The following is a 25,261-nucleotide window of genomic DNA, read 5'->3' as shown; positions in this document are numbered from 1 at the left end:
CCTCAGCAGCGCACCCAGTGTGCCACGTTACCCAGCAGCCCTCAGCAGCGCACCCAGTGTGCCACGTTACCCAGCCCTCAGCAGCGCACCCAGTGTGCCACGTTACCCAGCAGCCCCCAGCAGGGTACCCAGTGTGCCACGTTACCCAGCAGCCCTCAGCAGGGCACCCAGTGTGCCACGTCACCCAGCCCTCAGCAGGGCACCGTGTGCCACGTTACCCAGCAGCCCTCAGCAGCGCACCCAGTGTGCCACGTTACCCAGCCCTCAGCAGCGCACCCAGTGTGCCACGTTACCCAGCAGCCCTCAGCAGGGCACCCAGTGTGCCACGTTACCCAGCAGCCCTCAGCAGGGCACCCAGTGTGCCACGTTACCCAGCAGCCCCCAGCAGGGCACCCAGTGTGCCACGTTACCCAGCAGCCCTCAGCAGGGGACCCAGTGTGCCATGTCACCCAGCAACCCTCAGCAGGGCACCCAGTGTGCCATGTCACCCAGCAGCCCTCAGCAGGGCACCCAGTGTACCACGTCACCCAGCCCTCAACAGGGTACCCAGTGTGCCACGTTACCCAGCAGCCCTCAGCAGGGCACCCAGTGTGCCACGTCACCCAGCCCTCAGCAGGGCACCGTGTGCCACGTTACCCAGCAGCCCTCAGCAGCGCACCCAGTGTGCCACGTTACCCAGCCCTCAGCAGCGCACCCAGTGTGCCACGTTACCCAGCAGCCCTCAGCAGGGCACCCAGTGTGCCACGTTACCCAGCAGCCCTCAGCAGGGCACCCAGTGTGCCACGTTACCCAGCCCTCAGCAGCGCACCCATTGTGCCACGTTACGCAGCAGCCCTCAGCAGGGCACCCAGTGTACCACGTCACCCAGCCCTCAGCAGGGTACCCAGTGTGCCACGTTACCCAGCAGCCCTCAGCAGCGCACCCAGTGTGCCACGTCACCCAGCAGCCCTCAGCAGCGCACCCAGTGTGCCACGTCACCCAGCAGCCCTCAGCAGGGCACCCAGTGTACCACGTCACCCAGCCCTCAACAGGGTACCCAGTGTACCACGTTACCCAGCCCTCAGCAGGGCACCCAGTGTGCCACGTTACCCAGCAGCCCTCAGCAGCGCACCCAGTGTGCCACGTCACCCAGCCCTCAGCAGGGCACCCAGTGTGCCACGCTGCCTGTCCTTCCCCAGGGTACGCAGGTGCCACATGGGCACATCGTTTGCCCTTGACACCTGGTGCCCAGTGTGCCACGTGGGCACAGCGCCCGCCCCTGGCCGTGGCACTCCGCGCGCCCCGTGGCAGCGCCCTGGCGGGGGCGCGGCTGAGCGAGCGCCGCTCTCGGCACGGCGGCTCGGTCCCGTTCCGTGTCGCGGCCCCTTTAAGAGGAACAGCCGGCGGCGCTCCGGGCGGCGGGGAAGCTGCCGGACGTGACGTCACCCCGTCCGCGGCGACGTGCGTCACGAGCGAACGGCGCCCCGCCCCCTCCGTGTGCGTTACGCCGCCGCCGGCCGCTGCCCCCCGTCGCCCCCCCCGCGCTGAGTCAGCCGCCGCCGGTCGCGGTGCGGGAGCGAGGCGATGCCGCGGGTCTACATCGGGCGCCTCAGCTACCAGGCCCGGGAGCGGGACGTGGAGCGCTTCTTCAAGGGCTACGGCAAGATCCTCGAGGTGGATCTCAAAAACGGGTGAGCGGCGGGCCGGGGCGGGGGCGGGGGGCGAGCGCGGGGCCCGGCGGGCGGGAGCCGAGCTGGCCCGGTTCGGCCCGGCCCCGGCCCCGGCCCGCGCCTCCTGCCTCCCTGTGTGCGCAGGCGCCGACAGGTGGGGGTTGGATCGCTGCCTCTGAGCCTCGCCCCACGCGGCACCGCATGGGCGGGGGGGAGCCAGGACGCCTGGGTTCTCTGCCCAACGGCCTGGCCTCGTGGCCAGATCTGGGGCCAGGACGCCTGGGTTCTCTCAGTCGCTGAGCCCCAGACTTCCCGGGACCCACAGGCGGGTCATGCCCTCCCAGCGGGCAGTGGCTCTAACCCGGGCTGCAATAGGCTGTGTAGAGAGGGGTCCAGCACCTAGTAGGGTATTTCCCTTAGAGGGCCACGTGGCTAGAAATCTCTCTTGCTGGGGCTGTCATAGCCTGGCAGTCCTGTGCACAAACCTCTTCCCCTCATTTTTCCTAACTGGTGCAAACTGATGTCTGGGTTCGAGGCTAACAGCCCTTGATGATAGTATCAATATTTCCTTTCTCCATCAATCCCACTTAAAGGGTGTGATCGCTGTGGATTGGTAGATAGGGGGAAATGGTGCGGTGGGGGAAGATCACTACTGATCCATGCATGCAGTAATCCTAGCATAGCTCTTGCTCACACGTGCAGTTCTGGCAACTGACATCTTGTCACAGCAGGATCGTTTACATCCTGCCATTGCATTGCTTTTCCATCCATCCAAGCTTGGATTCTTAATGTGGGCAAAACTGGTGGTTTAGATTCAGGAACTTAGTGAAATGAGTCTTGAAGTTTTTATCTCTCAAGCAAGATTATAAGTAGGTGGCATGAAAAGCCTGACTGGAGTGTAGCGTATATAGTTAGCTAGGGCTTTGTTTTGGGAATGGGGGTGAGGAGCCTCTTAAAGTTAGTTTTTGAGCTAAAAAGAGTTCTCAGGATTTAATACTCTATGGTCTTATTGCTGGTTTGGCCCATAACAGGTTTAAAAGGTAACTAAAGGCACAGCCTTTTTAAAAAAAAAAACCTGTGTCCCCTTTTACCCACTATTGCACAAGGTAATACTAAAGATTACTGTTACTGAAAGATTTGAACATTCGATTTTCTGGTTCTACTTCATACCTTGAAAGCGCTTTGTATGCTCTGTATAGAGAGTTGTGCTGCTTTCTGAAAGCTCCATAGAGACAGACAGACAGAAAGGAACATTTTTTAAAGTAGGAAGATGTTTAACTACAAAAATAGGCTGAGGAACCAGACAGTTGTTGTACCTACAGTTCATTCTCTGAAATTGCCTGGATTTCAAGTTGGTGCTCCTCTAAGAACTTGCTGTTTGCAGTCTAGACAAATTAGGAACTTAATAGTGGACTGATATTTAAATACAGAATCTTCCCCTCTAGGTTACTGCTGTGCATGTGGTTTTCACTACCACAGTACCATATGGTTTGTGTTTAACCTAGGCCAGAGATTCTCAGGTTTTCACATAATATGGACTGTGTCCTAATAGCATTTCATGGGTCAACTCCCCACCCGCTTCACATCCTTAGTAACATCCCTGTGGCAACTACAATTGCTTATTTGGGAAAATATTTAATATTTATCTTAATGTGTTTAGCTGCTTGAAACTAGGAAAGCTAGCACCATACAGGCCTATGGACCAGCAGCAAATGCTCCAGATCACCAGTGGTTGATCCACAGATGATAGTTTAAGAATCTCTGGCTTTGATGTGATAAACTGGAGGCGTCATTCTGATTCCTTGCTAGCAGGCAATCTACATTACAAACCCCACGGTAATAATTGGCCTCTGGACCTTTGCTCTGCTGGTGTTGGAGATTGGAGTCCTTCACTTGCATTCTTTGTGCTTCCACATTTCCTGTTGATTTCACTTATGCTGAGTAGGATTGGGATTCGCATTAGCATCTTCTAGAGAACTGTTCTGAAGCACAACTTCTGATAGGAAGATGCTAATACTATTTTCCTAGATAGCAAAGTGGGGCTTAACCTTGCTTTAAAGTTGTCTTCAAAACTTTATAAGGGCCTAAGGATTGAATGGACCCTGGACACTGAACTTACCTTTTCTTTCTGGGACTCTGCAAGTCAAGGTTGAAGCACGTGCAGAATTCCCTACAGTTGTTGCTCAGCCCAGTCTGTTAATAAGATTTAAACTTCCAGGACTCTCTTGGGCATCTTTGTATAGTTTATTAAAAGCATTAGATTCAGAATCAGGAGATTCAAAATCAGAGTGATCTGAAGAAAGGCACCCAGATTTGAGAGTCACGAAGAAGATGAAATCAAGTATTAAGGTTTGCACACAACTAGGAAAACAGCATTAGAGAATAGTACATATGTGCAAGATGCAGTATGATCATTGAGGAAGTAGAAACCTTAAACCTTGCAATTTCCTGACTGTCCTGTATGCCTGATTTCTCAATCTCAGGCCAGATCTACACGAGGGGGCACAAGCTAAGTCGGTCTAAGTTATGCAGCTTCAGCTACGAAAATAGCATAGCCGAAGTCTATGTACTTAGAGATACTTACTGCAGTGTCTTCACTGCAGTAGGTCAACCGCTGACGCTCCCCCTCAGTTCTGCCTGCACTTCTCGCTCCGGTGGAGTACTAGAGTCAACTGGAGAGCTCTCGGCAGTCGATTTATTGCGTCTTCACTAGATGCAATAACTTGGCCCATGCTGGATTGATCACTCTGGAGGTAAGTGTAGACATGCTCTCCGTGTTGCACAAATGCTAGTTTTATGCATCAGATTTCCCTGGGAGAGAACTGCTGATTAGTTGAAGCTCTTAACTGAAGTTGCCCCAAAATAGAGAGAGATCTATAAAATTTAACTAGCATCAGTCAGATTTGCTAGATTAGCATGGTCACTAAACTATGCAACTAGCTTTCATCCTACTCATTTTTCTGCTTCATTGAGAACTATGTAAATACACAGTCCCAATACAGCAGTTGGACCTGTACAACTCCCTGTGTTCACCCGACTCTGGGGGTGCAAGAGGCTGCTCATGGGACCCATTCGTAAAATGGGCCCAAGTCTGAAATTTCTGTCTTTCAACATTTTAAAGCATAGAACATGCATTATAATTTGAACACATGGGCATGGGGGAGGAGAATGTTTTTAAAATTCAGAAACAGTGGATGAATCTAGTTTGCTCCATTTTCAAGAAAAAAGCCATTCTGGAGCAAAGATATGGAGATCTTCACTCCAGAATGAATTCAAGAAAGCTCTGGATGATTAAAAACTATGGGGGATATAAAACAGGAATATGGAAGTCAGCTATTTCTATCATTAAGTTCATCTCTTCAAATAGTTAGGTGGCTCAGTGCTATGTATATTTCTAGGAGTAACTTAACAATTTCTCTTAAAAAATCTCCTTTTAATTTCAGCATCTGTTTTGAAATCTTTCAACAAGCTGCTGTTAACTTGGCTTGGATTTCAAATGGCAGACTGACAAAAATCTACTTTTAAAAAATATCCGGTGTTATGTCTTTATACCCAGTATAATCTTGCATTGAACTATTGTCAGGGTACTTTACAGTTTGCTTTGTTTGCCCTTTGCTCCTTTCTCCATAACTTTTATTTTTAGCAGCGCTTAGCAAATGATTAAAAATTACTGCACAGTGTGTGATTTATGAGATTCTGTTTCTTTCTTCTAGAAAGTTGCGGGTTATCTTAACTGCTTAGCCTGCAGGCAATTAGCTATTCAGTATTTTGGCAGTTGGTGAGGCTAAGATTAAATGCATTGGCAGAAAATGAAACTGGAATGCAGTACTATCAGAAAGTCCAAAAAAGCTTAGTTGGATCTTGATCACCACTAATGATGATTAGAGTTTATCATCCAAGTAGTTAAAACAGCATTTACCGGAAAGGGAGTGAAAGCCTAGTTCATACTGGAAGTTTCCATTTTAATTCCAGCACCTAGATTCCACTCGCTTAGGTTCCATCTTCACCTTGCTCTTAGCCAGTGTTGTGCTGATGACAGCTGGAGCCATGCATGTCAGAAGTGCATGAATTAGATGCCTGGAAAATTGGTCAGTTCAGCTTGCTTTTATCTTTCTAAAACTTGCTAAAAGCGAGCAATAATAATTCGAAGAGCTGGAAACTTTCACTTACAGGGACACCAACTTGAAATCTATTAACTTTTTAAGAAAAAAGCTTCTATGTAGGTGCTTATCTGCCCTCCATCTGAGCATCTCCCAAGTATTTATGTATTTATCCTCACAATACCCCAGCAAGGTAGCAAAGTATTATATCCTGCTAAACAGAGGTAACTGAGGCACAGAGATCAAAGCCAGAAGTGTCAAACTTGGGTTCCTAGAGGTAAGTTCCTAAATCCTTATTTGTCTAAATAAGGATGGTTTGATTTCCAAAGGTGCTCAGCACCCATTAACTTTAAAAATCAGTCAGATCAATGTAAATGCCATTCAGTGGCATCCAATATATCTAGATGGTAAGAAAGTTTTAAGTTGACTTGCAGGTGATTTAGAGAAAATTCTGCTGGTGCCTTTCTTTTCTGCTTTATTAGTATGAAGTCCTCGAAGGTGTATTTCTGCTTGTTTTTTACATTCGAAATACATGGAGTGTCCAGTTTACTCTTCCTCAGCTTGTTGGAAGCTTTCTGGGATTTCTCAGGGCTGTTTCTTGTGAACTCTAAACAGTTTAATTGAATGAGCAAGATATTTAAATCTTAACAGAAACTTCCTTTTTCCAAAGTAGTAACTAGTCACTAAAATTAAATACATGTGAAATTTCAAACATTCTAAAAAAATGTCTTCCCCTGTTAATAGTTCACTGTTGTACTTCTGGTTCTGGTTATGTTGTTTTACTAGTTCTCCAGTCAGTCTCCTTGCTCAGACAGGACCTGAGTTTCTCATGTAAGAGGACAAGCAGAAAATACCTTTGCAGGTTGCCTTTATCCCTGATAAAGTAGCAAAAGAGGCCCATTTTTTTCCTCCTTTTGCAGGCCAACTTTAAGGAAGTCTGTCTTTGGCTGTTTAGTAGATTAGATTATGGCAGTATTTCTATGGATCCTGTAGTCAAAGTGTTTCATTATTGGGTAAAATCTTTAACACTTGGTTATGTAATCTTTTCATAAGAACTTTAGCTAGGAGTTTAGCCAGGAAGATTTGGATGTTCTGTGTCCCTGGGACAGATGCCAATTTTGAAAAGATGGTCAGGTTTAGTAGTTCTTGATGTTTGGAGGGCTGTAAATATTTTTTTCTAAAGAAATCTGAAACTTAGCAAGTTGTGTGCAGAACTGATTACCTCTGTATAGAGGGTTGAAACTATTAACACTTGCTTCTAGTTCAATTTATCGCTGGTGAAGGGTGCCAGACTGACAACTCTGAACACAGAACAACCTGGGGCCGCGGTGGAGCAGTCCATCCCAAGGTGTGAGGGGAGTTGTTTCCGTTCCCATTCAGTCCTCACCTTTTCTGCAGAAGCAGCCAACGAGAGGGCCAGTTAGAGCCAATTGTGATCTTGATTATTGTCGTCAACACCTGCCTGGTGGGAACTGGACTGAAACCCTCTGCTACACAGACCAAACAGCTGTAAGATGGTAATGATTACAAATGTGCACTGTACTTTGAACCAGTGACCTAGAAGTAAGAGGCTCTGTATCCCATTTTGGATAAGTAATGGGAACAAAACATAGTGGTATGTTTTCCACTGAAGAGGCTAGGCACTTATAGCAGCAGTAAACCAGGAGAGCCAGCACCATGAACCTACCTGGTCTTCTGTAACACCAGCCAGTGTTCCATGGTCCAGTTTGGAAACGTCACTGGTTTTCACAGTGATATTGGTAGCTTGTATCAGTGCAGTTCTTAATGTGTTCAGAAGGTCAAACACAATTTTTAACTCCACAAAAACGGATGCATGCCTTAGGCTGGAGGTAGGATGTACATCTAGGGTATGTGGGAGCTACGGTATCATGGCTGAATTCAGTTCCTGCTTAGTACCTCTCTTCTCCCTCCAGATGTTGGTACCAGTTCCCTTTAGAGCAGTGGCTCTCAAACTTTTATACTGGTGACCCCTTTCACATAGCAAGCATCTGAGTGCAACCCCCTCCTTATGAATTAAAAACACTTTTTTATATATTTAACACCATTATAAATGCTGGAGGCAAAGCAGGCTTTGGGATGGAGGCTGCCCACTCATAACCCCCCATGTAATAACCTCTTGACCCCCGAGGGGTCCCGATCCCCAGTTTGAGAACCCCCTGCTTTAGAGCTCATAAGTTGGAGGCGTCATTGTAAACATGTTCTTATTACTGATTCCCTCCCCTCTTCCCTTCCAGTTACCATCACTTTTTGCATCTTGCCTCAGTTCAGTTTTAAGCTCTGTGGTGCGAGATGTGCTTAGCCCAATAGAACCATTATCCTGGCTAGGGATTCTCAGGGATATAATGCACATACCTAGGTATCCAGTAAAATAAGCACAGCTAATGTCCTGCATTAGACCACTGAAGTGTTCTGCAGTGTAGCTATCTAAGTGTGCATGGGATTTATAACAGTATAGTTAGTGACAAATCCACAGGTACACTCTAACATTTAATAAAAACATCCTTTAAAAAAAATCAGGAAAACTTCATAGGCACAGTTGGGTGTTCAGTTTGATACACATTATATACCTTAACTGAACTAACACTTCAAAGACCAGATTCTAAAACCACGAAATCGGGAGTAAAGATGCAGTTTTACAAGAACACTTTAATTTGCCATCCACTGTTGGAAGTACCGTAGACAGCTGTAACTCTGTCCCCGTGCCCATACTTGCCATACATGTTAGCAGCACATGTAGCTTGGCGTAGCTTGGAGTCTCTGCTAGAGGGTGAAATCTTTAATTCTTAACATGGGTTTATGTAACACACAAGGCCTTGTGACAGGCCTTTGGGAATTTCATCCTGAGAAATGGCCAGAGAATAACAGGGTAGTGCAGCTCACCAGTCAGCTGCATTTGTTGAGATGTAGTAATTACTCAAAATAACAGCATGACCCTAACCCAGAGAATTAGGATCACAGGGTTAATGTGCATGCTCTTAACTCAAACCCAAGAGGTGGTAATAATCGCAGAACCTTTTCCCTAGTGCATGTATACCAGCATTGGTGCCTGAAGGAAAGATGCCAAGAGCTGTTGATTATAGTCAGTGCTGTCACAGACGATGGCAACTGCACCTGTATTTTCCATTTAAGGTCCCTTGAGAGCACCCACTCTAAGCCCTCAGTTCCTCAGCCATCACCTTTCTTGGGTTGAGACCTACATCTGTCTCCCTCTTGGCTAGGGGTTTTCCAAGCTCCACAGTTCCCTGCTTATACTGTGATGTCCTCAGCAAGCCAAACTGTCTACACAAGCCAGCATCTGTACTTTGCTTTCTCTCTGAAGGCTATAAACAGTTGTAATTGCCAGCAGTCACAGGTTACCACACAGATCTTTATAAGCAAGCGTATTTCTTTTGAAGGTGAGAGCATAACAGAGAAAACATTAAATTAAGTAAATAAAAGAACCTACATGCATGCCAAAAAGCTTACCAGAGGTCACCCCAATCTTAGCCTTTCTCTCTGGTAGGTGTCAGTCCTTCAAAGTCACCTGCTGTGTTTTCCCTGTGGTTACAAGTTTATAACTGCCTCCAAGTCAGAACCAGAACTAGCACACCCATCCATAGGATGGTCTTTCCTTTATATAGCATTGGCATTTGATCTTGAGACTCTGGGAACAGATGATCAGCAGAGAATGGTCGTCTCAGAGCGTAGCTTCCCAAGCCTGGGTTTTTGCATAACCAGAGGTGGGGAATTTGCATTCACCTCCTGCTAGAGCAGAGATGGGCAAACATTTTGGCCACATCTGGGTATGGAATGCTCACGTAATTGGGGTTGGGGTACGGGAGGGAGTGAGGACTGTGGCTGGCGGTGCAGGCTCCGGTGTAGGGCCAGAAATGAGTTCATGGGATGGGAGGGATGCTCCAGCTGGAGGTGTGGGGGCTGGGATGGGGCTAGGGATGTGGGGTGCCAGGAGGGTGCTTCGGGCTGGGACTGAGGGGTTTGGAGGGTGGGAGGGGGATCAGGGCTGAGGCAAGGGGTTGGGGCACGAGGGCGTGGCTCAGGGGTGCAGGGTCCAGGCGGTACTTACCTCAAGCAGCTCCCAGAAGCAGCAGCGTGTCGCTTCTCTGGCTCCTGTGCGGAGGTACGGCCATGCTGCTCTGCTGCGTGCTGTCCCGTCCACAGGCACCGTCCCACAGCTCCCATTGTTCCCGGCCAATGACAGCTGTGGGGGCAGCATGTGGAGCAGAGGCCCCTGGCTGCCCCAACGCATAGAAGTCAGAAAGGAGACATGCTACTACTTATGGGAGCCACGCAGAGCTCCTGATCCTGATCCTTGGCTGGAGCACTGGAGCGGGGCAAGCCTCAGACCCTGCTCCCCAGTGGGAACTCGAGAGCCGGATTAAAACAGCTGGTGCACTGGATGCGGCCAGCGGGCCATAGTTTGCCCATCCCATGCTAGAAAGGACCCCGATGGCAAACCACTTGACACTCTTTGTCCCAAAAGTCGATTTTTGTCTGGCACATCATTTAATAGTCCTTTGAAGTTTATAACATTTCCCAGGGTTCACATCACATTGCCCCCCTGGGGAGGTTACATACAATCCTGGCCCACAGTAATACATACATGCATTTATTATAGTGCACTCCAAAAATAGTTAATTCAGTAATAAGAACTTCATCGGATGCAAGTGGGCTGTAGCCACGAAAGCTTATGCTCAAATAAATTTGTTAGTCTCTAAGGTGCCACAAGTACTCCTGTTCTTTTTGCGGATACAGACTAACACGACTGCTACTCTGAAACCTGTTAATTCAGTAGGATTTTTCTAGGACATTGAAGGAACTTGCAATATCGGTCACGAGTGCTACAAGTTAATGGTAAATAATGATGGGACTTGAGACCTGTCTCTTAAAACTTTTTTTTTTTAATTCCCCTTCCCAATTTTTTACAATTCTCTGAAACCAGAAGTAGTTTCAAGATAGTTCATCATCCTACTCCCCCGTGACCAGTTGTCATCAGAATCCCCAAGGACACTAGGCCACGATGCTATCAGTTCAGCTCTTAGAGTAAGGCTGTTTGTTGGAAGGTTTGGGGAGTTGGGGCACCTGCCTGGCTTTCAGCATGTCACAGGTTAATAGGGAACATGCATGGTAGCACAGAATTAGGATCACGGCCCTGTTACGTAAACAACCAACAAATTCAATGGCACATTTCTCTCTTATTGCAGAAGCTCCTGGAGGCTGGTAAAGAAATCCCTTCTTTGGAATTTACCATATACATGGATTCAATGGTCCTACAGTGACTTGAACAAACTAGCTTCCTTAACTGTTACTTATAGAAACTGTGGTCTGGTGCAAGAGTAGGTGTTGGGAAAACATGGGTTCCATTTCTGGCTCTGGCACTGGTTTGCTATTACCTTTGGTAAGTCACAGTCTCTGTACCTCAGTTTCCTCACTTGAAAAATGGGGTAATTTACTAGGCACGTTTCAGAAAAGGATAAAGACAAAGTTCCCCTGCCCCAGAGAGTTCTCCCACCTTTGTGAAATGCCTCAAGATCTGCAGATGAAAAAGCGCAATAGGAGCCAGGCATCTTACTATTTTTCACCATTTATGCCGTCTCTCTACTGTTTGCATTTAGCTCAGCTTGGCCAAAAACAGATTAGTCTCTGACTTTCACATTCTCCTGTGCTAGCACTGTAGTGCAGTGTTTGTATATCTGTAAATATCTGTAAATATTCTCCCATTGCATTTATTGCTTGTAGGCTCAGTAAAAACGGGTCTTTAAAAACAAAACCTAACCTTTGGGCCAAATTTGATCAGAAATTGGCTTACTTGTTTAATGGACCACAATCCTATTTATGCAGACTCTGTAGGAAAAGGAGGATTGTCTTTAAGAAGCTTTTGTAACAGTAAAAATCAGCTGAAGTCTTTCCTATAATCATAGTCCCAGTGTGTCCAATTCATTACTTTTTATCCAGCTGCAAGGATGTCCTAATGGCAATTAAATAAGTTCCTTATTAGCTGAAATCATTACAAGTTCTTATACTCCATGGGCCATCAGTCACCTTGAGATTTGTTTCCAGAAGATCAGTTCACATAACTTCCTTACAGTAATAGGCAGTTTTCACCAGTTTTCCTTCATTTTCAACAACAGACATGAAACAAAATTGAACTAAATGGGACCATTTGCTCTTCCCATCACCACATTTGAGATCTCTTGTGCAAAATGCTCTTGAACAATTTGTGGTTAGTGTCCAGTCAAAGTTAGAAGATGGGCAGGAGTGTTTGAAATCAGCGTAGTCTTTTTCTGGTTTGAGAGAAGCATTTGTGCTGAATTTCTGCTCCCTCCTTCAATCTGGGGTCTCGCTTTGGCTTTGTCTAAGAGGGCTAAGTCTGTCTTTATAAGGAGGGCTGATCAGACTACCCACTTAAACTGAAAGGAGCAGCATTTTTCCTCTTGGTGAACAGAAGACTTTATACAACAAATACTTTAACTGGGAACTCATTTCATACCTATATCTCTAGCTCAATATATCTGGAATATAAATCACTTGTTAGTTGATTGATTAAATTGCATTTAAAATTGTGAATGCAAAAGTAACCTTCCTACAGCAACTAACTTGGCTTCCGTACACATTCTGTGCCTCTTAAGACATTTAACCACGTAACCCATTTAACCCCATAAAATATATCAAAGTATACTTCATAATGGACATATATGCAGTGTGCAATTTTCAGATGTTAACTTGGAATGTCCTGTCTCCTCCTTCAAACTTACTGCTTGACTTTCTCTTTGGCAGCTGTCTGCATGACATTTTCAAATTTATTTCAAAGTTTTTAGTAATTTATGAGTGTCTCATTTAATAGCAGGAAAAATCTCTCTTGTTCCCTCTTTCCCTTCCTCACTACTCATAGTTCAAAAACAGCACTTCTTTAAGAAAATCTGTAAGAAATAAAATATTTCACTTTTACGCAGAAACCAAGTCCGGGTGTTCGAGTTAGGTGGAAGTACACATGAGATAATGGAAACTTAACTAGCACTTGCTATCAAATGGATGCTCTAGTAAAGAAAGAGTCCTTGTAGACTGCTAGATTGCTACTGTAAGCAGCATTTCAGAGTGATTTCATGATCCATCGTCTCACAGAACCCTTGTAATTCACTGGAAGAGCTTTCCTACTAGTTGAATTCATTGGATTAACTCATGTCATCACATGTGGAAAATAACTGCAAGAAAGTCTCAGCAGATGTAATTAGAGTATTTCAAGCCATGGCAAGAATACTGATATTTTACCTGACCTTGCCCGTGCCAGTTAAGTGTTGCCATCAGAGCAAGTAATGTTTAACACAGCAATTTGCTCAGGTGAACCTGTTTCTGCTACAGGTGTTTCCTCAGGCTGAGAATTCCCTAAACATCTTCTTGTAGGCACAAAGTCCAGCTTTGGGAAGCATGCAAACTAAAACTGTGGTTTGGCTGAAAATAAGGAAGACAAATCTGTAGCTAGGTTTTCTTTAGAATCTCATTAGAGTCAAACGAAACACTAAGCAACCTTGTCAGCAATATACATTGGCAGTAACTAATTAAGCCACAGGAGACCACAAGCCCAGGTGAGTCCTGGTGTAGACCCATGCAACTCCACTGAAGTCAATGAAGTTCTAGCATAAATGGCGGTGGGGAGAGTGAGCATTTTTGGGTTCCATCTGAAGTATGTGATTTTAGAACTCTGCCAGATCTCGGTCTGTCAGGGGCTGCAGAGCTGTCCATTCACAAGCACCAGGAAAACTTGTTGGACCCTCCAGTGTCTCAGAAATTGTCTTTCAATACATTGGTGTATGGAGAGGAGTATGTGGGCCCAACTGGTATGAATCCAGTGGCCCCAAAGCATTGTATAGCTGGAGAAATGGCAGAATAAATGGAGTCAATTTCCTGTAACGATTTGGGACCTTAAACAAGTTTTAAAAAATCCCATTTGTCTTCAGCTTTAATAAAAAGCTCCTTCAGATGGTTTAATCTGTTGAAATTGGCTAGAAATGGGGGGTGTGCTTTTGAGGGTTTTTTTTCTGTTTTTGATACATGGACAGTAAAATGATGCAGCTTCACACAATCTGAAGTAAATGGTATTGAGGCTTTTATTAGGTAGGTTTATGGCACATTTAAAGCAGTAACAGTAGACATTTAAAAGAAGATTTACTTGTGCTACCACCGTATAACAGCAGAATCAATCGCTATAATTAGGGCTGCATCAGCAGTTGTCATTTCTTGTGGTGTGAAACTACACTTCTAGGTATTTATTTAAACCATGTGGTGTGCGATACATATATTTTAAGGAAGGTGGCTCAGTATTACCTGTGTATCTCCGGGTTGCGTGGGATGACTTGAATGTTCTTTTAAAAACAAGTCACCCCCCTCTGATTTTATAAAAATTTGTTTACTGTTTATAAATAAACCTTTGAAAGTTTTCTCTAGAAAATCTATTTCTCTCACTCATTTTTCCCCCTTATCCATCATGTGAATACCTGCTTATTCTAGGGTTGCTTGCATTTTACATACTGATGATACTGTTTTTATTGGGGGTATGGGACAAATTTAAAGAATTCTTTTTGGGGGTGGGGGAAGGAGGAGAGAAGGTATAACATGGTACCTGTCAGATCTTGCTAAGCAGGACTTGTCCTGATCATGTCTTATGTGGGAAAACTTCAAGGAAAATTCAGGTTCTGTAGAAGGTGGTGTCAGTGACTACTGTGTTCTCCAGGCAGTCCTAAACCAGTGCTCAAAAACCTGGTGTAAGATTGTGCTGTGGTGCCGAAGGTGCTCTGTTTTGGTGTGAATGTTTTGGGTACTCATCATTAAAAGTACCCTTGACACTTTTAGAAAGAGTAGGTTTGTTGATCTGGTATTAGGACCACATTCACATAATCCTGTTCCTCAACCCTGAAATTCCACCCCGCCTCCCCGAAGTTTAAGTAAAAACATTATTTATTTCTTGTGTCAAAAACTTTGTATGATATTACTGGCACCTAGGGAGACAACTACTCAAGGGTTGGAGTAACTATAAATATAGTGTTACAAAGCAATTGAGTTCTTGTATCAGTGTAAGGGATATTGCTTTATTTGTGCAAACAGAAGAAGGGTGGGGTAATGACAAAGTAAAGTTGTATTGATCAGTTTCACAGATGTATTTATTGCTATGATTAAACAGTTCCAAGGGACAGTTCCAAGCCACAGTTGAGCACACATTGCCCCTCTTCTGAGACCAGCTTTTATTTACATGAAAAAGCAACTGCAATGATGCTTGCAGTGACCAGACAAGAATTTTCATGTTAAATATTTAATCAAAATGTTTCACGTTTGCATAGTAAAGATCTTCTAGTGTTAATGGGTATTAAAGGAGGAAATGAAAATGTTTATTAACTAAACGACCCAAGCTAAGAGATCAGAATTTGTGTACACTAAAATTTACATAGGTTTAAATTTGAAACGCAGATACATTTAAAACCATTTCTTCCTTTACTTGCCTGCTCAGACCTTAGTTCAGGATTCTGTTTGCCCTACAGCAGCCAGAGATGTTGCAGCCAGCTGAAACGGGGCTCCCTGTGCTGTTGTATGGGGCTGTGATGCCATCAGCTATTGCAGGGGAGACTCTGAAGCCTGAACTGGGGTCTTGGAAGGTAAGTAAAGGGGGAATGGATTTCAAATATAGGTGAACTCTGATTATCTGAACCTAGATTCCCTGTAATTTCTGGTATGTTCCCCCCCACCCATTTGGATCATTGGGGTTTACCTGTGTGGTGGTGTAAAATATCTGTGTGTTTATACCATTCGACACTGTTACTTCTTTGGGGGTCAGGAGGTCTGAGTTCTTTTCCCAACATTGTTGCTATGCTGCCTTAAGCATGTCACCTCAGTTCTCAGTGCCTCAGTTTTCCCATATGTAAAATGAGATTATGGTTACGGTTGGCAAAAAAAATAGAAAAACTCTTATTTTAAAAAAAAAACCACCAAAAAGTGTCCATTTTTATCAAAACTTCAAATTTCAAGAATTTCAACCGTGTCCAATTATGATCTTCACCTTCCTTTTATGAAGTTTGTTGAGATCAGTATAACTGTTGTGTTGTTTTTTTAAACCTACAGCCACTGTTCTCAAATGTGGGTGACAGAGGTTAGCTACTTTGCAGCCTGACCTTTTCATTGACTTCAGTGGCTCCTCTGAACATTGGGCCACTTAAGGATTTAGATTCCTCAGTCTCAGCACTCACAATTGAAAATTTTAGCGTTAGCTTTTCAATGCATCTTTAAATCAGGGCAGCAAGTGGTTTCCAGTCTTCTATGCCGCTCCTATAGTGCTGCTGTCTTGCAGCAACGAACAAAAAACTGTGCGCTCAGAAATGCCCACTCAAATTCAAGTCTTAGTTTTAAGATTCACTTCCTAATTGGCATCTTCCCCCTTGTCTCTCCTCTTGTGTGCATCCAGAGCCCCGAGCAAAGCTGGTGCAGTTTTTGTTTGAAGCACAAGCTAAGGCCCTAACTGCAACCTGATATACACTGGCTGCTAGTCCTGAACTTAGCCTCTGAACCTCAGTGGAATTTTGCATGGGTGTTTTTTGTGGAAGGTTTTGTGGGGTCTCTATATAAAGGTCTCATTTATGACTAATAAAACACCATAGGGCCAATTCTGCAACCACTCTGCACACTGCTTCCAGTTTCAGGACTTGGGATTTCCACCCACCCAGCACTTGCAGGATTGGACCCATACATATCATATTCACATGTTTCATTCATATCAAATGTTAATTTCTAGGTGACTTGATAGAGCAGTTTGAATGGTGACTTGATGGGAAGCTCTTTGGTACAAGGCTAACTTGAAAATCCTAATGAATATGTGCCCAACCTCATTGCCATAACATCTGCTCGCATTACTCAGACACCTCAGTGCTGTCCCCAGTGCAGAGGAACATTACTCAACCTCCCTGATAAACTCCCTTTCTTGACATGCCTTAATACTTTACTTTCTTGTAGCACCTTCTGTTTCAGGAGCTCAAGCCATTTGCAAACACTGATGTGGGTGAATACCTCTGGTTCAGAGTTCGAGGAAACTGTGCTAGCGTGAGATTACCTAACTTCTAGCAAAGCCTGTGACAGAACCAAGAATGGAACCCAGGTCTCGTAATAAACCAGTCACTTTCACCGGAACCGCCAGACCGCTTTAGCTTTACTATAGTAAATGATGAAAGAAGAGTGTAGCGCTATGCTTTGTAGGCCAACAAATTGGGGAGCATGTTTGTTCTGTGGCCTGGGACCCTTGGCCAAAATCTCCTCCCTGCCTTTGGTCCTCAAGAGTTGGCTACTGTTGGTCATTAAAAGTCTGGTGCTGCCTTAGGTGGCCAGGCTCCATGGGCAGCGAAAGTACATATGTGATATGATTTGCTCTCGGTGAATATCAGTATCTTGGGCTGTGCAACTTTGCCTAAGTTGCTTTTGTCTCCTCCTAGGTATGGTTTTGTTGAGTTTGACGATCTGCGTGATGCAGATGATGCTGTTTATGAGCTAAATGGTAAAGACCTTTGTGGGGAGCGAGTTATCGTTGAACATGCCAGGGGCCCCCGACGTGACAGCAGTTATGGTTCTGGACGCAGTAAGCACTAAAATGCATTTGTATCTCGGTGACTTTTTTTTTAATTAAGATATTTCACTTAAAAAAACACCGTAATTTGTTAAGACAGTCATGATATTAAGTTTAATAATTTGTTTTTGTAATTGTTAATGTAAAAATTTGAGCATTTATCAAATTGCTAATTGTATGATATTTTATTTTACTTAATTAACTGATTAATAAATGTATGAATACAATTTCTTGTACCATTATTATTAATTTGTTTATTTTCTAACTTTGTTTATTTGTAATGTGATTGTTTAACATAGACTTAACAAAGACCTCAATGTTTTAATTAAAAGAGTCCTTTGAGGCTAAGATGACTGCCTGTTCCATTTGCTGACCTTGGGTTACCTTTCCATGCGTGGCTCTTTGACCTTTGTGGCCCTTGGCTGACCAAAAAAGGAAGCCATGTGACGACCGCAACCTTTTCCCATTAGACCTGGGTGGTGAGGATCCCAAGGGTTAGAGACAGATGAGATTAAACTGAAATAGGTGCCTGAAAATCTATATTCATGTCAGATATTCAGAAAACCTTTAATCAATGTAAGTAACATTAGTAAACTGGCTTTAGTGATTTGGTTTCTTGTTTCAAAAGTTATTTTTTTTAATAACTTAAATTTAATTGCATGTTTAACTGTGACTGTAATTATAATTATACATCCTTGTAATTATGGGCTAGTATTGTAGTTATATATTTTTTAATGTTTTATCTCTGTAATTTTATGCTTTAAACAAAGAGAATCTAGCTTAGTCTAGAGGGTGGGGCAAAGATTAAATGTATTTGCTGATATATTGGGCAGAATAGTTTATTTATCTGGAGTGTAGACTAAGCCACTCCACCTCCCTAGCTGAAGTATTGCTGTCTGCTTGTCACCTCCTAAAGGTGGATATGGTTATAGAAGAAGTGGAAGAGATAAGTACGGTCCACCCACCCGTACAGAATACAGATTGATCGTGGAAAATCTGTCAAGCCGTTGCAGTTGGCAAGACTTGAAGGTAGGGGCCCCTTTCTTTACTCTGCCTGAGTTGAAGATCAGAAAGGGCATAAATGACATGATGATTGTGAAGCCAAGGAAATTTTGTGTGATCCTATAGTCGTTGCACCAGCTAAGCATTGCTCGTGAGGGAACACTCTGTTTAGAGCAGCTCCAATCAGATCCTGTACGCTGGAAATATTTGACTATTTCAGAAGCTCTATTCTCTCCTTTTAGTAAGTGTAAATACTCTCTCGCACACACGGACTTGAGAATACACATTTGAAGTAGTGTACACATACAAATACATTTCTTCAAAAGCTATATGTCATTATATGGAATCTAGAGACGTTCCACTTCATTTCCATATATACACATGTATGTTGAAAATGGACTTTTGGGAGAACATACCTAAAGATTCAAACAAACAAAAAAACTTGCCTTTAAAACTCTCCCAAGTCAAATCAGACTTTCATCAGACCTAGGAATTGAGTCCTATCAAATTTGAAGCTTCCTCCATCAACTTCTGAAGTTCTGGTGGTGGTTGAAAAAAGTTTCAGACTTTTGCCAAAAGACTACATGTTTTCACATGAAAACAACTCACCTGTTTTTGTGGAAACTTTCTGAAAAATTCTCTTCCAGGCTGAGAACAATCATACCAAACTTCAGTCAAAAAGGTAAAATTTCAAGGAGCTGAAAATGACTCTGTAATAGAAAATCTTGGGTAACTCTAACTATAGGCCAGAGCACATATAGTGATTATGGAGAGGGTTGCGGGGGCGGGGGGGGGGGGGGTGCGAGGATGTCTTCCTGTAGCTGCTTGATTACTCTGTGCCCTCTCTTGTGTAAGAGATTAAATAATACTAATCAGTCGTCATCCAAGCTATGGATGATTTAAAAACATTTGCTTGTTCTTCGGGTGACTTTTTATTTGGTGCTTTTCTCCTTGAGTTACCAAGACTTCATGTTCTCACTTGCTGAAAATTTTGCAAGTGGATCAAAGGTCTGATCTTTGGATCTGAGTGGGAGCCAGGAATGCCAGAGAGCTAATCCTGGCTCTGCCATGGACACCCTCTGCACCCTTGAGCAAATCCCTGAACTCTTTTGCCTTAGTTTTTCCGTTGGTAAAATTGAGCTAATACTGATCTACATCACAGGGGTGTTTTGAAGCTGAATTAGTTCATAGTTCAGATATAAAGCATATCATCAACTGCTTATTGTTCTGTGGAAACTCTACTTGCTACAACCTGTCATGTAGGTCTGGGTTAAATAGCATTTTATGTTGTTGAGAACACTTTAAACCACCAGTAGCTTGTCTTCAAAATATATTGTTTAATACCAGAAGCAATTGGAGTTTGTAATGGACTAATCCTGTGCTGGATTCAGGTTTGTGTGGGAGCAGAAAGAGGGTTGAGTTAGCACTAAAGCATCTCAAGACAGGCGTCTGGTGACTCAAGAACTGAAAATGATACTGACCTCTACACGCTGTTGGTACTGCAGCCTAAATCAGTACCATCGGATAGGCTGTTTGGGGTAGGACAGAACCTGTGTGGTCCTGATACACAAATGTGCACATCACACAACCCACCACCATGTTTAGCAGTCTAAGAAAGGGAGACCAGGGAGTGAATGAGCTGGAAAATGGGGCCTCCAGGCCAAGTCTGAAGTATACTAGCTAGGCAGTAGGGTGAAGGAAGCATGCCTGTCTGCCTGTGCTGCCCCTGTTTTGTTATAGGGCTTCAGTCACTTTTTACTGGTTCCCTTTTTGAAAAACACGGCTTCTTAAACTTGAAGGTAAAAAAATCAGAGTGCAAATCTTACGTTTTTAAATCACCTCAATGAGAAGAAACTTGCTTCAATCCAGAGCATATTTTACTGCATCCAGATTACTCCTTTCAAATACGGTTCAGACTGGTAGCTGTGTTAGTCTGTATCTGCAACAAAGAACAAGTGTACTTGTGGCACCTTAGAGACTAACAAATGTTATTTGGGCATAAGCTTTTGTGGGCTAAAACCCACTTCATCGAATGCATGCAGTGGAAAATATAGTAGGAAGATACATATACACAGAGAACATGAAAAAATGGGTGTTGCCAAACCAACTATAAGGAGACTAATCAATTAAGGTGGGCTGTTATCAGCAGGAGAAAAAACTTTTGTAGTGATGATCAGGATGGCCCATTTCCAACAGTTGACAAGAAGGTGTGAGTAACAGTAAGGGAAAAATTAGCATGCAGAATTGGAATTAATTTGTAAAATGGACACCCTTAAATTAGGCTTGAATAAAGACTGGGAGTGGATGGGTCATTACACAAAGCAAAAACTATTTTCCCATGCTAATTTTAGTCTCTCAGGTGCCACAAGTACTTCTCGTTCTTTTCCCTTTCAAATAATAATTTGCAGCAAAATTACTATTGCAGTGTTTTTACTTGGCTTGTTCAGAAACCTGGACCTGCTCCTGCAAAAATCCTTTTTGGATAAAATTTGCACTAACATCAGTGGGTCCCTTGCTGATTGGTTTTGTTTATTTTGTGTGGGCTGTTGAGCACAATTACAGGAACCTGCAGTAATCATTAGGACTAAGACATGCAAAAGGGAACTGTTCCCCCCACTTGCCTCAGGCAAGGCCAATCAGTGCTGCTTTCTGCATGGAAAAGAAAAGATGAAATGAGCAGTGAGGGGGAATAAACAGAACCAGCTTGAAACCCTAAATCTGTGGATTCAAAGGCAATGTTTTTGTCCTTTCCTCCCAGGATTATATGCGTCAGGCAGGCGAAGTCACATATGCAGACGCACACAAAGGGAGAAAAAATGAAGGTGTGATTGAGTTCAAATCCTATTCGGATATGAAAAGAGCCCTTGAAAAGCTGGATGGGACAGAAGTGAATGGCAGAAAGATTAGGTTAGTGGAAGACAGGCCTGGATCCAGACGGCGCCGCTCCTATTCCAGAAGTCGAAGCCATTCGAGGTATGTTTTCCATAATACAGCTGTGGCTCTTACAGTCTAATCAAATAGCCAGTGTCAACCCATGGATGCTTAGAGGTACGCTGGGTCCCCAGGAAACGGAGTTTTTGGTGATAGCTCAAATAAGTTGGAAGTAAATGACAGAGGAAAGTTGGTTCACTGCTCATTGGACGGTGTGCTCCATGGTGGACGCTTTTTAATACCTGATACAGTAACTCCCCACTTAATGTCCTCTTGCTTAATGTTGTTTTGATCTTACCTCCCTGCTCAATTACAGAACATGCTCTATTTAATGTTGTGCTGTGCTTCAGTATAACATTGTTTGGCTGCCAGCTTTGTCTTCAGTTGGCAGCCCCCCATCAGCTCCCCTATGCCTCCCCCCACCCACAGTGCCTCCTGCCCACCAGCAGACCCCACAGATCAGCGCCTTCCCCCTCCTGCCCACGGCAATCAGCTGGCTTGCGGCATTCAGGAGGGAGGGGGGAGGAGCGAGAACTAGGTGTGCAGGCTCCCCAGCCTCCTGAATGCCGCAAACCAGCTGATTGCCGTGGGCAGAAGGAGGAGGGAGGAGCGAGGATGCAGCATGCGGAGTAAAGTGGGAGGGGAGAGAAGAGACAGGTTAAGGCTGGGGGCTTGGGAGAAGGGGTGGCATGAGCGGGCTGAGGGTTGAGCCCCCCTGTCCCTGATGCTGGCAGCGTAGGGGAAGCTGTCGCTGCTGCTGTGCATTGTGCTTCTCCTAGCCTACGGCACCTTCAACCTCCTTGCCTGCCTTAGAGTCTCCAGTGCCCGTGAGCTGTGCCTGTGTGGGGTAAGGCGGGGGCACTTCCCAACTATACTACTGTACTGTATAGCAAAAACCAATTCCCTGGAACCTAACCCCCCCATTTACATTCATTCTTATGGGGAAATTGGATTCCCTTAACATCATTTCACTTAGTCACATTTTTCAGGAACATAACTACAGCGTTAAGTGAGGAGTTACTGTATTTGTTTTACCATAATACCAAGGAGTGCCAGTCGCTGACTGTAACTCCACTGTGCAAACGACACTGCAGTGCTGTAGGGTTCTTGCCGAACTGTGTGCCCTTTACCGCAGTGTGAAAGCACATAAGTGACAGAAGTAAACATACAGAAGTGTCTGTAAAACTCCTTCTCTTGAAAGTTCATAAATTTCCCACTGGACCATTTCTTTTTTGGGAGACACCTCCTGCTCTTCTGTAGAAGTTGGCTATTTATATTATGCAATATGGCACAAGAAAAGGGCTTTAACAGAAATGAAAATCTTCATGTTCAACTCTCTGTAGGTTAGTAGCGTTGGATTTTGTAAGGTGACCCAACCAAATACTTTGATACCCAGACCCTTACATTTACAGGCAAGACTTGAAGCTTTTACTCCTGGAAAAATATATGTTCCGCTTTTGGGGGGAAATCTCTGCTTAGGTGGAAAAGGAAACACTGTCAGACCCCGGCACTCAAGTTCATTTGGAAAGACCTAGTCTTCACTTCCCTTCCCTTCCTCCTCCCACCCCAAAACCGTTGTGCTTCTGCTTCAGATTGGTAGCCCTGTTCAACTCCAGAAGTGGCAGCGTTTCTAGTGTATAGAAGCGAGAAATAAGATACTGTGCTGTGGTGATTTATAGGTATTTCTAGAGTCCCCAGCTATAGTCTATAAAATGCTTTGGGATTATTCCATCTGAAAGTGGCAGAAGATGTTACTGATGTGCTATCACTCTCTTTAGTCACGTGGGGTTTTATTGAACTGGGATCAGAAGTGTTTCTCTTTCCATGGGCTTGGAATGACTTAATGCCAACTCCTTTTGTTTCAGGTCTCGCTCTCGAAGCAGACACTCTCGTAAGAGCAGGAGCCATAGTGGCAGTAGCAAAAGCAGCCATTCCAAGAGTAGATCAAGATCCAGGTATACTTTTGAGGGGGAGAACCTGGGGATGTGTAAGAGGCATCAACCTAACGCTGCAGCATGGGAACTCTTTCTTGCTTCATTTGTTTACCAAATTTTAATAGCAAACGAGAGCCAACCCAATTTCAGAAGGCTGATGTGTCACCATCCACTTGTGCTTTTTCAGGTCTGGGTCCCGTTCCAGAAGCAAGAGCCGTAGCCGAAGCAAGAGCCGTAGCAGAGGCCAGAAGGACAAAAGCCGGAGTCCAAGCAAAGATGATAAAAGTAGGAGCCGCAGCAGGAGTGCGGAGAAAACCCAGAGCAAAAGTAAAGACAAAGCGGAGGATGCCGTCCAGAACAACGACGCCGCAAAAGCAAAGAGCAGGAGCTCCAGCAAGGAAAAGAGTAAGAGTAAAAGTAGGAGCAGGAGTGGGAGCAAGGAGAGAGTGGAGGAAGAGAAGGAGAGCATGAGAAGGAGTAGGAGTAAGGAGAGGAGGGAGAAGAGCAAGGCTAGGAGCAGGAGCAAGAGCAGAGAGGGGAGCAGGAGCAGAAGCAGAAGTCGTAGTAAGAGTAAGGACAAAAGGAAAGGCAGGAAGAGGAGTAGGGATGACAGCAGAAGCAGAAGTAGGAGCAGGAGCCACAGCAAGAGTGAAAAAAGCAAAAGGCACAGCAAGCGAGACAGCAGGTCTAGCAACAAGAAGAAAAAGAAGGAAGACCAAGAGCGGTCCCGGTCCAAGTCTAGGTCTAGATCCAGGTCCAGATCGGAGTCCAAGGAAAAGGAGCAGCTAAAACCAGAATCTGACAAAAAGGAGGTAAAAAATGAGGGTGAGGAAATGGACAAAAGTCATGAAACTCGGTCCAGATCTAGGTCAAATTCTAAATCCAAACCAAATGTCAAATCAGAATCTCGGTCCCGATCAAAGTCAATTCCAAAAACTAGGTCCCGGTCCAAGTCTAGATCTAGGTCTGCCTCTAAATCCCCATCCCGATCTAGATCAAGATCTCGTTCGAGGTCCTAAACTTGCTGCAACCACACTTGAAACAATATGAAAAGTCTTTTGTACATGTTTGGTAGTTGTAGCACAAGTGATTGAAGTAGAACACATGTCGATGCTGTACATTTTTAACTACCCTAATGGTGTGTCTGTAATTGTTCAGTACAGGGCTCCCTTTCTGCAGTGCTTTCTGGATCAAGGCTCTGCAGCTCATTTGCTGACTTGTAGAAAGATCCCCTTTATAACACAATTCTCACTAGAACACCAAAATCACCTTGTTTTCCAAGAACAGCCTTACAGAGAGGAAGCGCTGTACTTTGATGGGTTTATAAGGTTGGAATGATGACTGATAGGTAGGTATGGTGACTTCAACTATTTTTGCTCTTGAACTGATGCCCTTTGATGTATGCCATTTAGTGGAAGTGCTAAGTCTTAAGTTTCATACTACTTTTGGTTTCATATTTTTGGATTTACAGAGTTGTGAATAGCACAGTCAAGGAAATAGATACCTGCAGTAACCCATAGGGGAATAAAAAGTAGAGTTCCATATTCTGGTATTGTGACAATATCCTTGTTTTATATTAAATTTTTTTATTTTATTTTTCCCCGTCTTGCAAAGTACAGTGATCCCTGTTTCCATGAAATTTGAATAAAGACTATTTTTGCTTGATGACATTTGGTGGTGGTTTAAATGAAATTATGCCGTGATTAACCACTTGACAATATAAAAGAATATATATAAAGGAACATGCAACAACTTAGGCCCAAAATACAAGTTCTAGGTTCAGAAAACCCCAAGACGGTTAGAAGAAATGTCTTCCTGAACACTTATTTTAAAATCCAGTGGAAATAACTTGTTCACATTGGAAAAACTTTCTTGCATTGCTTGGAATGGCATCATTGTATAGAGAAGAGAATTATAGTGAAACTGACAAACCTGTTTTCATTGGTCAAGTGGAGTGAAATAGGAGCATCAGTTTTCATAACCTAAGGAAGAAAATGTTTCATGGGTTTTTGTTTTGGTTTTTTTTAACTT

General features: G+C 44.2%; 1 protein-coding gene across 4 annotated transcripts; it reads left to right on the top strand.

The window, feature by feature from the left end:
• The first annotated feature begins 1,500 nt into the window (after nt 1-1,500).
• Nucleotides 1,501-24,900, top strand: SRSF4 (serine and arginine rich splicing factor 4). Of its 4 annotated transcripts, none has more exons than XM_030539114.1 (8): nt 1,582-1,670; nt 15,298-15,411; nt 16,760-16,901; nt 17,233-17,375; nt 18,280-18,392; nt 21,124-21,338; nt 23,162-23,251; nt 23,418-24,900. In XM_030539114.1, the coding sequence occupies exons 3-8, from the start codon at nt 16,891-16,893 to the stop codon at nt 24,247-24,249; spliced, it is 1,404 nt and encodes a 467-aa protein (XP_030394974.1). In that variant the 5' UTR covers nt 1,582-1,670; nt 15,298-15,411; nt 16,760-16,890; the 3' UTR covers nt 24,250-24,900. The 4 variants fall into 4 exon arrangements, with proteins under 4 accessions (XP_030394973.1, XP_030394974.1, XP_030394975.1 ...); XM_030539115.1 differs by lacking the exon at nt 1,582-1,670 and adding an exon at nt 7,208-7,266; XM_030539113.1 differs by lacking the exons at nt 15,298-15,411; nt 16,760-16,901 and having other exon boundaries at nt 1,501-1,670.
• The last annotated feature ends 361 nt before the right edge of the window (nt 24,901-25,261 follow it).

This window comes from Gopherus evgoodei, chromosome 20 (assembly GCF_007399415.2).
Source record: "Gopherus evgoodei ecotype Sinaloan lineage chromosome 20, rGopEvg1_v1.p, whole genome shotgun sequence".
NCBI classification, from domain to species: Eukaryota; Metazoa; Chordata; order Testudines; family Testudinidae; genus Gopherus; species Gopherus evgoodei.
Note: the sequence above shows the minus strand (reverse complement) of the source record. Positions and strands in the feature narration are given on the sequence as shown.

Excerpts from the sequence above, each read along its gene's own strand:
- SRSF4 (XM_030539113.1), top strand. The coding sequence starts at position 1,564 with ATGCCGCGGGTCTACATCGGGCGCCTCAGCTACCAGGCCCGGGAGCGG. Across the intron at positions 17,376-18,279 it reads CAGTTATGGTTCTGGACGCA|GTGGATATGGTTATAGAAGA; the intron begins GTAAGCACTAAA and ends CACCTCCTAAAG. Across the intron at positions 18,393-21,123 it reads GCAGTTGGCAAGACTTGAAG|GATTATATGCGTCAGGCAGG; the intron begins GTAGGGGCCCCT and ends CTTTCCTCCCAG.